This window comes from Neoarius graeffei, chromosome 21, assembly GCF_027579695.1.
Source record: "Neoarius graeffei isolate fNeoGra1 chromosome 21, fNeoGra1.pri, whole genome shotgun sequence".
Classification (NCBI taxonomy): Eukaryota; Metazoa; Chordata; class Actinopteri; order Siluriformes; family Ariidae; genus Neoarius; species Neoarius graeffei.
The window spans coordinates 5331480-5347522 of NC_083589.1; the positions used below are offsets into that span (position 1 = coordinate 5331480).

General features: G+C 45.1%; 2 protein-coding genes across 2 annotated transcripts in view; one reads left to right on the forward strand and one right to left on the reverse strand.

Annotated features, from left to right (window-relative positions):
* The window catches only part of kmt2e (lysine (K)-specific methyltransferase 2E), a 139574-nt gene that overhangs the window by 41425 nt on the left and 82106 nt on the right, over nt 1–16043 (reverse strand). The window contains 1 exon segment of the mRNA XM_060903807.1: nt 1702–1865. Coding sequence (XP_060759790.1) covers nt 1702–1751 — 50 coding nt within the window. The 5' untranslated portion in view covers nt 1752–1865.
* Nucleotides 7788–16043, forward strand: part of LOC132870207 (zinc finger BED domain-containing protein 4-like) — a 100920-nt gene continuing 92664 nt past the window's right edge. Inside the window, exon 1 of the mRNA XM_060903810.1 lies at nt 7788–7803. The gene's annotated coding sequence lies outside the window, so the exon portion shown is untranslated. The remainder of the gene's footprint in view (nt 7804–16043) is intronic.

The window sequence follows — 16043 nt, forward strand, 5'->3', positions numbered from 1 at the left end:
TCTCTCCATCTCACGTCTGTCCTGGGAAACTTTATAAAGCACCGTCACTGTTACAAACTGCTCACACTGCAGACTCCTTCCATCGACGATATACACCTCCAAACACAAACACTTCACCGATTAAACACGTTTTACTCAAACAGCACGTTTTTACATCCTAATAAACACAATCATAAACATGTACGCCATCAGCAGGTGAAGTCGTATACATGTAGAGTCCAGTCATGTGACTCATTACTCAGTTTTCCCAGGATGCACTGAGGGCAACACAGATTAATCCAGAATTATTATAATAATGATGTAAATAATGAAGTATTTTTGGTCATATCTGACACACAGTCAGGCTGATTCCAGAACTGCTCAGACATTTATGATCGGTGATGTTCAGGACCATCTGAACAGGCATGTGAACAGACACCTAAAAGACCTCGAACAGATCAAAGGCCCAGCCGTCACCATGGAGACGAGCCAGGCAGTGAAGAGGAGGTCACCCTGGCAACAGAAGCCGTAGGGGGAGGAGACGGAGGCGGCAGTGGACTGCTTTCATATTCATTTATTTGAATGGAATAAAAGGAACTCCGAGCACACTGATCATTCAACTCTGTTGCAGCAGACACATGGAGGAGAGAGAGAGAGAGAGAGGGAGGGAGGGAGGGAGGGAAGGGGGGGAGAAAGCAAGACAGAGGGGCCAATCCCAATTCCAATCCTGTCTTAGCCCCACCCCTCCGTTTTGTGTGCTCCTGTGTAGTGTAGTGCAATTCTTTAGGGGATGGGGGGGATGGGTGGTGGTGGTGGTTGTTATCTCGGCCCCCAGGTGACCCTGAAGCGGAGATGTTTTCAGATGCAGACTCCAAACGGAGCAGGAAAACAAAATTCTGCGAATGCCTCATGAACTGAAGCAGTTTAACGGCTGTGAACTGAAGCGCGGCTCCCGGTGCAGGGAAAGAATCCTGTACGTGTGAACATCTTCACAAATACTCACGCAAGAAATGTTTGATCTGCCGTCATATCTTATATTTCCTTTATAATCACGTTAATGTAATTATATATGTCAGACCTTTCTCAGAAAAAAAAAATTCCTAATTTACCATGTGAACAGAACGTCGTGTCAGTGATCTGTACCAGTACAGGGCTTTACTTCCACACCGTATGTATGACGTCTGAAAAATGATCCAGCAGGAAATATTCTACCCTTCCCCACTCCTCTGATCACTGCAGGAGAGAAACGTCTGGATACAGGACGACGCTGAAACAGCTGCCGCGTAAACGTGCGTCTGAGTAACGTCTCGGCCTGAAACAATCGCGATTCAATCACAACCCTTCTTTTAACTCTAACTGATGCAGTGAGTAGCTTCTCATTTCTTAAACAACCACATGGGAAGATGCACCAACGGGATCATGGAAAAGCTGTTACCGTGTTTCATTATTGATCTGCATCAAGAAAAGAAAAGAAAACAACTCAGGAGATTAGAGCTGAGGTGACTGGAATCGGGTTCAGAACTGACCAACACGTATGTGATCAGGAAAAAAAATAAAAATTGCTCAGGTTGAGACAGCAACGTTATGAGGCAATAAAATGAAGTCAGCTGACGACCTGAATGACCAGGTTCATGTCACTCTGGTGGCACGGGGATAAAATTAGGGCTCAGAGAGAGAGAGAGAGAGAGAGAGAGAGATGGTGTGTGTGTGTTAGTTACGCACTCTGAGCCGGCAGCCATGTTGTCCACCCCCACTGGGATGACTAAGCTCATGACGCTCTGTGCTGCGAGTGTGGAGTCCTACTGAGAGCAGAGCCGAGCGATCCCAAACACTGATGCATACCAACCACTGCACGCATGGCACACATCTAAATGCATCCACAACACCTGCGAGAGAGAGAGAGAGAGAGAGAGAGAGAAAGTTAGCATCAATAACAACAGTAATACACGCTACTGAAAGAAAAGAAAAAGCACAACTTTATTCATCACACACTTGTGAAATTTCCTCTCTGCATTTAACCCATCTGAAGCAGTGAACACACACACACACACACACACACACACACACACACACACACACACACACACACACACACACACACACACCCAGAGCAGTGGGTAGCCATGCTAACAGCGCCCGGGGAGCAGTTGGGAGTTGTTGCTACGATATACAGCTAATAAATGTTTCCCATTATAACTAAAGTCCGAACAACAACAACAGAGTGATAAAGATATACTGGGAGAGGTTCTGAACATGCTCTCTGTCTCTCACACACACACACAAAACAATATAAACAGGAAGACGGCAAGTGCCAAGAATCTGTGACTCAGACGAAAGGAAATAAGAGTGGAGCTTACAGAGAAGGAACACACACACACACACACACACACACACACACACACACACATCACACACAAAAGTCTCCATCTTCACAACCCTTATGATGAGTTAAACTCCCGACTGTCATTTTTTAAATTCACACAGTAACATGTTCACACACTCAAGAAACCGGACTTTTTTCTCCTCCATGTTCTCCAAGTCTTTCCTGTACATTACAGATATATATATATATATATATATGTATAAATATCCGTAAGCAAGCGCCGGCACCGCAGTGTCGGGAAAACACAGGTCGTGAAGGAGGATGGTGATTCACGTCACACAGGCAACTCAAATATAAAAATAATAAACAGGAAAAGAAAAATATAACAACGTGTGACACTTGGGGTGGGCAATGCGGAGAAAAATAAAATTACACATGCGGCAATTAGTACAGACCCATGGGGGGGGATAAATAAATAAATAAATAAAAATTATGCTACGCAAATATACACAGAGGAAAGCGCTGTGCTGTCTGCCCTCTTCAGCATACACGAGCTCACAGACACACTCAACTGGGGCAAGGGTCACTGTGATATACAGGAGAGAGAGAGAGAGAGAGAGAGAGAGAGAGAGAGAGAGAGACACACAAACAGAGAGAGAGACAGAGACACACACAGAGAGAGAGAGAGAGACAGAGACACACACAGAGAGAGAGAGAGAGAGAGAGAGAGACAGAGACACACACAAAAAGAGAGAGAGAGAGAGAGAGAGAGAGAGAGAGACAGAGAGAGAGAGAGAGAGAGAGAGAGACACACACACAAAGAGAGACAGAGACACACACACACACAGAGAGAGAGAGAGAGAGAGAGAGAGAGAGAGAGAGAGAGACAGACAGACAGACAGAGAGAGAGAGACAAACACCCACAAAGAGAGAGAGACAGACACACAGAGACACACACACACAGACAGACAGACAGATAGAGACACACACAAAAACAGAGAGAGAGACAGACAGAGAGAGACAGACAGACAGAGACACACACGCACAGAGAGAGAGAGAGAGAGAGACACAGAGAGACAGAGACATGCACAAAGAGAGACACAGAGAGAGAGACACACAGACACAGAGAGTGAGAGAGAGACACAGAGACAGACAGAGAGAGAGACAGAGAGAGACAGACAGACAGACAGAGAGACAGACAGACAGACAGACAGATAGAGACAGACAGACACACACACAAAGAGAGAGACAGACACACAGACAGAGAGAGAGAGAGACGCACAAAGAGAGAGAGAGACACACACACACACAGACACACAGACAGATAGAGAGACACACAAAAAGAGACAGACAGACAGACAGACAGACAGACAGAGACACACAGACAGAGAGAGAGAGAGAGAGACACACGCACAGAGAGACAGACACAGAGAGAGACATGCACAAAGAGAGACACAGAGAGAGAGACACACACAGACACAGAGAGCGAGAGAGAGAGACACAGAGACAGAAAGAGAGAGAGACACAGACAGACAGAGACACAGAAAAAGAGAGAGACAGACAGACAGACACAAAGAGATAGACAGACACACAGACAGAGAGACACACACGCACAAAGAGAGAGAGAGACACAGAGAGAGAGAGACACGCACAAAGAGAGAGAGAGAGAGAGAGAGAGAGAGAGACAGACACACACACAGACAGACAGACAGAGAGATAGAGAGAGACACACAGACAGAGAGAAACACAGACACAGAGAGCGAGAGAGAGAGAGACACACACACACAGACAGAGATATCCCTGCCCTCATGTAGTATATCTAACAGCTCTGTATTCTGTGAGATTTCCCCGTTATTATAAGGCATTGCTGAATACTCCACTCTGATTGGTCAGTTCCTGTGTTCTCTGTTCTGTTACCAGGCCGTTGTTATGGATGACATCATTCGTGGAAAATTTTTTTTTTAATTATTTCGATATGAAGTTTCAGGACGTACGAAGTGAAAGCCGCCACGTCCTGAATCACCCTGTCAGGGTTTAGTTCACACAATCTGCCTTCAGTTCAGACGGTTCCCAGTTCTCAGCGAGAGGAACCACACCCTGGGGATCTCCCCTGAGAACTTCACACCTTCAGCGCTTCATTTCCAGGGCTGTCTGTATTCGCACCACCAACAGGAACACTCCACTGATGTAAACTGGCCTGCTCGTGGTGTCTGCTGGAAATGTGAGCATAGAAGTAGAAAGATTTTATATTTTGATTTGACGCAGCAGACTCACGGTGCATTTCCTCCATCGAACAGACTCTCACTAAAGCCTGGACTTGACCGTCGGGCCATTCGGCCACTTTTATTTAACACCAACATTCACAGCGATTAAACACACAGCTAAAGCTTTACACAGATGTTTAAAAACAGCAGCTGTCGGTGCTGCACTGGCTCGTGTTTGACTGATCACTGCACACTCACGGTTCCTCTGGTGCTGGGAGAGAACCGAGGCGCGTCTAAAAACCGGCATCACAAACACATCACCGAACATCAAAGTGAAAATTAAACACGCATTCCAAACAAACAAACAAACAAACAAACAAACAAACAAACAAACAAACAAACAAACAAACCCCTTAAATCAGTTCCATGACCGTCCCTTCAGTCCGATTATCACAGGGAAACAACTTAAAGGGAAATTACTGAAGAACAAATCAAAAGCTGAACAACAGCTACATCATCATAGATACACAGACAGACTACCGTTCAAAAGTTTGGGGTCACCCAGACAATTTTGTGTTCTCCATGAAAAGTCACACTTTTATTTCCCACCATAAGTTGTAAAATGAATAGAAAATATAGTCGAGACATTTTTCTGGCCATTTTGAGCATTTAATCGACCCCACAAATGTGATGCTCCAGAAACTCAATCTGCTCAAAGGAAGGTTAGTTTTATAGCTTCTCTAAATAATAATAATAATAATAATAAAGTTAAATTTATATAGCACCTTTCAAAAAACCCAAGGACGCTTTACAATTATAAACAAGGAAAGAAAAAAAAAAAAAGTCCACCAAGTAGGGTCAGGATGTAATTCCCGTGGTGTAGCAGCCACAGTCCCACCAAAAGGCGCATGAAAACAAGTCCCACATCTCCAGCACCGCCGCCATGACGCCGTCAGCAACATCGCTCGAACACCACGTCATGGATCCACACAGCGAGCAGAGAAGCTCCGCTACGCAGAGCGCTGGTGTGTCCCAAACCGCCTGCACAGCCGCCGCGACACCACCGAGCAACATCGCTCGGAACATCACGCCAAGCGCAGAGCGCTGGACAACCATGATGTAAAATGAGCAACGAGCTCACTGCAGTCCACAGCTGGGAGCGCAGGCATCACCCACAGCGAACCAAGGCCTGGAGGGAACCGACGCCCAAAACTGGGTCCTGAGCTACACCACAACCGGCGGACAAAACACTCAAACATCAAACTACACAAACACACAGAAAAAAAAAATAGAAAAAGAAATTAAATAAAAAAGCTCTGGTGAGAAGCGGCAGCCAGAATGCGCACGACGTACTCTCAACCGGAAACGGAAACGGAAAAAAAAAAAAAGAGCTCAACTGTTTTCAGCTGTGCTAACATGATTGTACAAGGGTTTTCTAATCATCCATTAGCCTTCTGAGGCAATGAGCAAACACATTGTACCATTAGAACACTGGAGTGAGAGTTGCTGGAAATGGGCCTCTATACACCTATGGAGATATTGCACCAAAAACCAGACATTTGCAGCTAGAATAGTCATTTACCACATTAGCAATGTATAGAGTGGATTTCTGATTAGTTTAAAGTCATCTTCATTGAAAAGAACAGTGCTTTTCTTTCAAAAATAAGGACATTTCAAAGTGACCCCAAACTTTTGAACGATAGATAGATAGATAGATAGATAGATAGATAGATAGATAGATAGATAGATAGTAGGGCTGTAACAATATGCGTATCGAAATCGAAATCGCGATACGCAGAGCCACGATCCGTATCGCGATACAAGAAGGCAGAATCGCGGTACACCCTTTCAAACTTCTCCTCAGCCCAAAAACAGAGGCGCTTCCAAACTTCAATTTATGAATACTTTACTTTTTATTTAAATTACATTTTAAACTTACTTAAATTACTTTCATTTTTTTATATCTATTAGTAAGTCGTTTTTTCGCCGACCTGCGACAATCTTCTGCGAGTCACGCAACGTCCACACTCGCCACTGGCAGAGCATTCATTTCTTTTAAGCGGTCGCCATTCTGGTTGCAACGCGGGGAGCGAATCTGTAAACAAGCAGCTCATTGGCTGGCTAGGTGTGCCACAAGCCAATCACAATCACTTGACCGGAAAGGCATGCAGTGTTGCCAGATTGGGCGGGTTTAGGTGCTTTTTGGCTGGTTTTGAACATATTTTGGGGTGGAAAACGTTAGCAATATCTGGCAACACTGAAGGCATGTCTGCTTGGGCGGAAGCCTTCTGCAGCAGTTACACTTTGACACGCGAGCAATGTTTCACTATAAAAATTCCGTAATTTCCATCTGTTTTCCGCGATCACAGAAAATCATTGGCCCTATGAGAGTGAGACAGTGAGAGAGCCACCCCCCCAAAAAAAAAATCTTAACGGATTTACACGATTTGGAAAAATGACTTTTTCAGAACCGAAAAAAACAGAGCTTCCGGCTCAACAGTATTATTTTGAGAAATAAAACAATCTTTGGATATACATTTGTTCATTTTTGCATACATATTACTCATTCTCTGCAGTGGTCTGAATTATTTGTTATTAAATAGTTAATGTAAGTAAGTAAATGTTAATAAGTCAAATTTACTACTTAAAAAAAACATTTAAAAAAAAATCGTGGGCGTATCAAATCGTGGGTCAAAAATCGCGATACGAATCGAATCGTGAGTTGGGTGTATCGTTACAGCCCTAATAGGTAGATATCTCGCCCAATGTTACAGGGAAAAAACATGATCTAATCTTGGAGAAAAAAAAAAACCCCAGGTGAATGACTGCTCTCAGACATTAACTTGTTTTCAAAGACGCCATGAAACAGGAGACAAGAATACATCGCTGTAAATCATTAATACAGTTTGAGGTTTATATCTTTGTAAAACAGTGGTGTTTATAATATCCCACATAGAAGCAGAAAAATAAACAAAATATTTTTAAAAAGTATAATCTTAAAATGTAACTTGTCCGGGTAATTACATTTTTTTAAATTTTTTTACGATTATAAAAGCATTTGCCACGTATTAATTTCTACATCAATGAATGCTTACACAAATATTAACTTAGCTTGCGCGCACACACACGATGGATGGAAAGACTGCGTAAAGCCTTTCCAGTACAGTGCAGTAACACATTCACACCACATAGAGGAGCTGCCACACACACACACACACACACAGCCATGAATGAAAAAGGAAAACAACATGGAGGCTGTCTCTTCTTATCCCCCCCCCTTTTCTCTGACTTTTCAGAGTGAGTAAGTATCCTCACACTCACACACACACACACGGGACTGGTGTAGCTGAATGAGAGAAACAGACAGAAAGAGAGACAGAGAGAGGGATTATATTGTATGAGAGAGAGAGAGAGAGAGAGAGCTGTGCGTCAGATGGAGGGCAGGAAAAACCTCTGTGGCGGTAAAAGAGGCGGGATTAACACTATGACAGCCAGGGAATACCTTTTTTGGCCAATTGGATGGTTTGCGGTTGAAGATCAGGTGATCTTCTGGAGCAAAGGATTCATTCAGGAACCGACTCATCACTAGATTATTTTCATTCATCTAAACTCAAATGATTTAAACCTGCTCACCTGTTGGCCCTGCCCACACCGCGCACCCGCAGGCCCTGCCCACCTGTTTGTTTGAAGACCTGCCTGTCAGTCTTGAGAGATGTCTACCATCCGTCTCTCTCTCATCTTTTAATCTGTCCATTCTACCACCTGTCTGTCCATATCTGTATCTCTCTTTGACCTGTCTGTCTGTCCTGCTTGTTATTACTGTTTATTCATTCATGATGTGAGAGCTGAGGGTTTAGTGAAATACCGTGCTCCTTTTTTGGGAACATAAACATGTCGCGCGCGCACACACACAGTGAGAGTGTGCGAGTGGTTTCCTCTGGAATTAAAGTGTCGTTGGTTTTTCCAGCACCCTCTCTTTCTTTCTTACACACACACACACACACACACACACAGACCCCTTTTCTCTGCTTGCTGCGTCACAGCTCAAGAATGCATGCACGCGTGTGTATACACACACACACGGGGGAGAGACAGAGAGACACAGAGAGAGAGAGAGAAAGGGGGGTATAGAGCCCCCCCACTCTTCCCTTCCTCGGTCTCCACCTCTGTCTCGACCGGATTTCTCTCACTTCCTTGCAGACATCCTAAATAAAGCGCATGCGCGCGCACACAGAAAGGAAAAGGGACAGGAGCTGGTGGAGAGATATGGTGCGAAAAGAAACAGAGGGGTGAAGATGGCCATTTAAACAGGCGTGTGTACACGGGGGGGATAATAAAAGTGAAGGTGGAATAAAAGTGCAAAACTCGAGAACATGATCCAGCCATCTGAACGACACAGCAGTGTGTGCGCTAGCGTTCTTCAGTAGTCTTCCCCGTTCTCTCTCTCGTGATACACCTGTACTACAGGTACACTTCCCCTTCCTCCACACCGAACACTGGTCACCTGAGATGGCGGGTTCACGGCCCGCTCCAGCACCCGAGCACTCAGGAAGCTGAGCTGAGAGCTGCAGTAATGAGAGTGTGTGTTCACCCTGTAGGACAGGACGGGTGTTTATTTCGTTGTCGCGCGTGTGTGTGTGTTTGTGTGTGTGAAGTGAGATCACAGGTGTGTCACCTGAGACATGAAGAGTCGATGCCACCTGCTGTACTAACACACACACACACACACACACACACCTCTGTCTCAGAGGTAGGAGGCGTGCACACTCATGACAAAGACTGTCAACAACACTAGTGAGTGCTTGCGCGCATGCGCTCGCGAGCACACACACACACACGCCTTTAGATGAAAAAGAGAGGCTTGCGACAACAAATTTACCTCCTATTGGCCAACCCGAGTCACATGACTTCTTAAGGTAACTCTACTGCCTGAACCCTGAACCCTCCCCTTTAAATGGCAGTCGATGTGTGCTGAGAGAATATAGGAGACAGAGAGAGAGAGACACAGAAAGAGAGAGAATGGGACACAGAGAGAGACAGAATGGGGAGAGAGAGAAAAAAAATGGGAGAGAGAGAGAGGGGACAGAGAGAATGGGAGAGACAGAGATAGAAAGAGGGAGAGAGGAAAAAAAGGAGAGAGAGAGAATGGAGACACACAGAGAGATAGAGACAGAGAGAGAGACAGAATGGGAGACAGAGAAAGAGAGACTGACAGAAAGAGGGAATGGGAGACAGAGACACACAGACAGAGAGAGACACAGACCGAGAGAGAGAGAAAATGGGAGACACAGAGAGACAGAGAGAGAAAAAAATAAGAGACACAGAGAGGAGAGAATGGGAGACACAGAGAGGAGAGAATGGGAGACACACAGAGAGAGAGAGACACACACAGAATGGGAGACAGAGAGAGAGAGAGAGAGACAGAGACAGCATGGGAGACACAGAGACAGCATGGGAGACAGAGAGAGACAGACACAGAGAGAAAGAGAGAATGGGAGACAGAGAATGGGAGACAGAGAGAAAATGGGAGACAGAGAGAGACACAGAGAGAGAGAGACAAAAAATGTGAGACAGAGAGACAGAAAGAGAGAGAATGGAACACAGACAGAATGGGAGAGAGAGAAAGAAAATGGGAGACAGACAGAAAGAAAAAATGGGAAACACAGAGAGAGGGGACAGAGACAGAGAGAATGGGAGACACAGAGACAGAGAAAAAAATAAGAGAGACACAGAGAGAGAAAAAGAGAATGGGGAGACAGAGAGGAGAGAATGGGAAACACAGAGAGAGAGAATGGGAGACAGAGAGAGACAACATGGGAGATATAGAGAGAGAGACAGAATGGGAGACAGAGAGAGAGCGTGAGAGAGAGACACAGACAGAGAGAATGGGAGACAGAGAGAAAATGGGAGACAGAGAGAGAGAATGGGAGACAGGGAGACAGCGCGAGAGAGAGACAGGGAGACAGCGCGAGAGAGAGACAGGGAGACAGCGCAAGAGAGAGACAAGGAGACAACGCGAGAGAGAGACAGAGAGACAGCGCAAGAGAGACAGGGAGACAACGCGAGAGAGAGACAGGGAGACAGCACGAGAGAGAGTGACAGGGAGACAGAGAGAGAGCGACAGGGAGACAGAGAGAGAGCGACAGGGAGACAGAGAGAGAGTGACAGGGAGACAGAGAGAGAGCGACAGGGAGACAGAGAGAGCGAGAGAGAGACAGGGAGACAGAGAGAGAGCGAGAGAGAGACAGAATGGGAGACAGACAGAGAGAGAGAAAGGGAGAGAGAGAATGGGAGACAGAGAGAGACAGAATGGGAGACAAAGAGAGAGAGACAGACACAGAGAAACAGAGAGAATGGGAGACAGAGAGAAAATGGGAGACAAAGAGAGACAGAGCGAGAGAGAAAAAATGGGAGACAGAGAGACAAAGAGAGAATGGGACACAGAGAGACAGAATGGGAGAGAGAGAAAGAAAATGGGAGACAGACAGAAGGGGAAACAGAGAGAAAGAAAAAAATAGGAAACAGAGAGAGGACAGAGACAGAGAGAATGGGAGACAGAGACAGAAAGAAAGAGAGAAAAAATAGGAGAGAGAGAGGAGAGAAAGGGAGACACAGAGAGACAGACAGAATGGGAGACACAGAGAGAGAGAGAGAGAGACAGACTAGGAGACACACACACACACACACACACAGAGGAGAGAGATCGACAGAAAGAGGGAATGGGAGACAGAGAGAGAGAGAGAGAGAGAGAGAGAGAGAGAGAAAATGGGAGACAGAGAGACAGAAAGAGAGAGAGAGAAAAAATAGAGAGACAGAGAAAGAGAATGGGAGAAACAGAGAGACAGACAGAATGGGAGACAGAGAGAGGGAGAAAAATATAAGAGAGACAGAGAGAATTTGAATTTTCAAAAGCCCTTTATTACAATCTTAAAAATACATCAAAATCAATTTTCCACTGTATTCAACATGTAAAAATAGTTAAAAAGGTATTTTTTTTAAAGTAATGTGCAAGCTGCAGCTTATCATTTTCAACAGCACACAACGCATTGTTGCAACACCATCTTTCCTCAAATACATCAAGGCTCTTCATAGATTTATAAAAATGAAAATCAATCAAAATACGACATCTTACAAGAGTAGAAAACACCACTAAGATGTCAACATTTAAATCCTGTTCAACTTTCCTTTTACGAGTTACATATATCGCCATCTTCGCTTGCCCAAGCAGGAAGTTTAAGAGTTGACATTTAAAGCGATATTTTTTTACGTATTTGAACCCAAAAATGAAAGTCTCCAAAGAGAAGCTTTCATTTAGCTCAAAAAAAAAGTGTAAACAAAATAGCAAAAAGAGGGCTCAACCGCTGACAGTGCATAAAAGCATGGAATACAGTTTCCCTTGAAGAACAAAAAGGGCACCCTTGATCCACACCTGGATCTAAAACAGAGACAAAAGCATTCACAGCTATTGCACCATGTAGAACACGCCACTGTAAACCCCCAGCTTTTTTGGTTAATGGTGACTTGTACAGAGCTCGCCATTGTGGTTTGACATTATTATCAACCTGCAAGACCTCGCGCCAGGGTGTACCCACCCTCTTGTCTAGGAACCTTTTATTGAGAGATAAAACACAGTTTATGCAATTGTTTACCTGCTGCAGTAAGAAAAACCAAACTCTCCGTATCTAGATAACAACCTGTACACCCTGCTAAATCTGGGAGCAAAGTAAACCTGGGAAAAAGATCCTGATAATCAGGACCCCTCTCCCCCCAAAAAAAATCCCGTAGCATTTGCATCTCCTCTCCAGTTAAGAGAGACCGCCATTTCCCGAGTAACCAATCTATTATCCGAATGGACCTCACACCCAAGTGATGGGCTAATGTACAGCTATCAGTCAGATCAGGACCAACAAACTCCACTAAATCCCCAAGGGCTGTAACTCCAGAGCTGATAAGTTTAGATGTAGGTACCAGGGAAATTTCTTGGCTTACATCAAGAACAGAGCCATAAATCAGAGGCTCATTAAGTAGCCAGAATAATGACCCTATTGGTCGTGTGCATTGTGTAGTAAAAAGGGCCCAGACTTTAAACAGATTCTCATAAAAAACAGGAAACAAATTGAGATTCATTCTCTTTGGATTGAACCAGAACAAAGTTCTATCCATCCCCAGCCCTTCAAAACGTTGTAAAATACAACAGGCTGCAGCTTTCCAGCTTGAGTTCACTGATCCTGTGAGAAGACGCTGCATAAACTGCAGACGAAAAGCAGCGGTTCGGCTCTGTACGTGAATAAGTCCATGTCCACCCTCCTCCTTGGGCAGGTATAAAACGCTCTGTGGTACCCAGTGAAGACTGTCCCAGAAAAAAATCAACCAGTATTGACTGAATCTTCGCCAGCAGGTTTGATGGAGGGTCCACACAAGCCAGACGATGCCAGAGAGAGGATGCAACCAGGTTGTTAATAATTAGAACACGCCCCCTGTAGGAAGTGATGTTAAGTAAAAATTTCCATTTTTCTAAACGACCTTTAACCTTTTCAACCACTCCTTCAAAATTCTTTTGCAGGGTTTTTTCTAGAAAAATTTAGTATGAGGGCGCTCACCATGGCGAGGGAGCGGGGGGGTGGATGGTGCCGGTTGTCCCCCCCCGCCGTGCAAAGCCTTTGAAAAATGCTCCAATGGGACATTCTGGCTACGTTCACACTGCAGGCTGAAGTGACTCAAATCCGATCTTTTCGCCCATATGTGACCTGTATCCGATCTTTTATTAACCCCGCCGACAGTAGTCGGAGGGGTTATTTTCACCTGCGTCAGTCTGTGTGTGTATGTATGTCTGTCTGTCTGTCTGCAAGATATCTCAAGAACCAATGGATCGATTTGGACCAAATTTTGTACATGTGTTGCCAATCACCCAGGAAGGAAACCATTAAATTTTGGAGGTCAAAGGTCAAGGTCATGGCAGAACTTCGAAATTTTCGCCCAATGTATTTTAATAGGGAAAAGGCGGGGTTTGCACTCGTTAGAATGTCCCTGTCTAGTTGACAATATGAACGACACAGATCCGATTTTTTCAAATCCGACCCAGGCCGTTTGGATATGTGGTCCTAATTCCGATTCCTATCCGCTCTTTTCATATGCGACTTCAGTCTGAACCGCCAGGTCGCATTCATCCGACTTACACGTCATCAACAAGCCACAGACGTCACTATTCTGCGCTGAAGTAGGCGGCGGGTCTCTCAAAAAAGTTACAACAACATGGCGCATAATCACGGGCGCAGATAGAGGGTGGGACTCGTCCCACCCAGATTTAAATTCACCTCGTTCGGTCCCCCCCACTTATAGGGAGGAAAAAACGTCTATGCTGTCTTTCTTTGCATAAGGCAAACCTCACGGAAAAATCAAAAGACTAATTACCATTCGGTTTATTGAGGTGCACAGCAGTGTATACATAGTTGCAACAACTCACATAAAACAAAACAAAGACTGATATTCGGTTGGTTGAGCTGCGCAGACTGCACAGGTTGCGAGCTCAAGCTTGGTTGCTATGGTTACTAACAACAAGTTTGACAGGCATATCGGGGTTTGGGGTTGGTTTGCTGGCAGCTTTGTCCCCCCCAGTTTTTTGTCCCTCCCAGTTCAAAAAACGTATCTGCGCCCCTGCGCATGACATCAATGCGAGGGACGCTTTGGGCTGTGAAGGTTCTGAATCTTCTCAATGGAAGGACGCAGAGGTTAGGGAGCTGATTTCCATTTGGGGGGATGCAGCTATTCAAGCTAGATTGGATGAGTCATACCGCAACCGGGCGGTTTTACTTCCGTAAACACTGGCCATGCTCACTGCATGTGACGTCGTCGTATCCTGCAATGCGCATGCGGAACACTTTTAGGTCGCTTTTCGTTCATACTGAGGATCACATACAAGTCGCATATATTTGTTAATGTGAACGACCTCACAAAAAAATCGGATTTCACAAAAAAATCGGAATTGAGCATTAAGCCTTGCAGTGTGAACGTAGCGTCTGAGTATCTGAGAGGGAAATTGTAACAAATTGTCTGTCAACATTGAAAAAGAAAGAAGTAATCATCTTCTGCCCCGGACAGTCTTTGGCTTTCTTCCGCTTCGTGCCGCGGGATAACGACATCTTTAAATGCCCAAGTGTCAACAAAAACAACTCGCGAACTACTTCTGCCAAAAGCTCCCGCACCAGTGGGTGAAAGGTCATTCAGTCTCGAGAAATCTCGCTCTACAAGTCAGCTGACCTTGTATGTAACCCATGTCAAATCTCGCGAGAGCAGCCGCGACAAGTAAACAACTAAACAACATGGCGCCTCAGTCTGGAAAACGCCAATTCGGATTGTTTTTGCACCGTCTGGCGGTGTATCTACTATGATTGGAATAGTTTTGGAGCAATTATAACGATTTGATGATCAGACACATTGTCACGTAGTCTTGCTGGGATGTTTTCACGGAGTCAGTAAGGGGGCGCACGCCGAGAGTAAGCGGGCGCAGCGCCCCTGTTCCCCCGTTTAGACGAAAGCCTGTTTTGGATGTACACATCATCATCTAAGAAAACTCCAAGGTATTTAAACCCACCCCTATTCCAGGATAAGCCATCAGGCAGACAAGGTTCACCATTCACCCATCTCCCAACAAGCAAGGCTAAGCTTTTTGACCAGTTCACTTTTGCTGAAGAAACAGCTTTAAACTCAATCACAAATTTTCAAGAGTGTCACCATCTCTCTGGCCATTAACAAGGACTGCCACATCATCAGCATAGGCTAACAATTTAAAAACCTCCTCACATTTTGGGGTTTTCACCCCAGCGATATCCCTCCTCAACCTTACTAGGAGTGGCTCAATAGCCAGACTGTACAGCATACCTGACAGGGGACATCCTTGACGGACACCTCCGTATACCTTAAAAGGAGCACACAAGTCACCATTAATCGAGTATACTTTCAATGTCACAATATAATGCTTTAATCATACAGATAAAATTTGGGCTGAAACCAAAGGCTGACAAAGTATTCCACAAATAACTGTGCTCCACCCTATCAAAAGCTTTTTCTTGGTCAATTGAGACCACACCAAAATCAAGGCTACAAATGTTACTAATGTGAAAAACATCCCTAATGAAGGAAATATTGTTATGAATCAGTCTGCCTGGCACGCAGTAGGTCTGGTCAGGGTGGACTACCTGGTCGAGAAACTCCCCCAGTCTATTTGCTAAAACTTTTGAGAGCAGTTTGTACTCAGAGCAGAGGACTGACACTGGCCTCCATGATCTTATGTCTGTCAGGTCTCCCTTTTTTGGCAACAAAGTGAGCACTGCTCTACGGCAGCTCAGTGGCAGCTTCCCCCTGGTAATACTGTCTTTCAGAACAGCAAGCACATCTGTGCCCAACTCTGGCCAAAAGGACTTATAAAAGTCTACTGGCAGGCCATCCACACCAGGTGCTTTGCCACTCTCCATGCTCTGGAGGGCTCTCTCCAGCTCCTCTAGGGTCAACACCCCTCCAAGGGCTGCATTTGCCTCTTC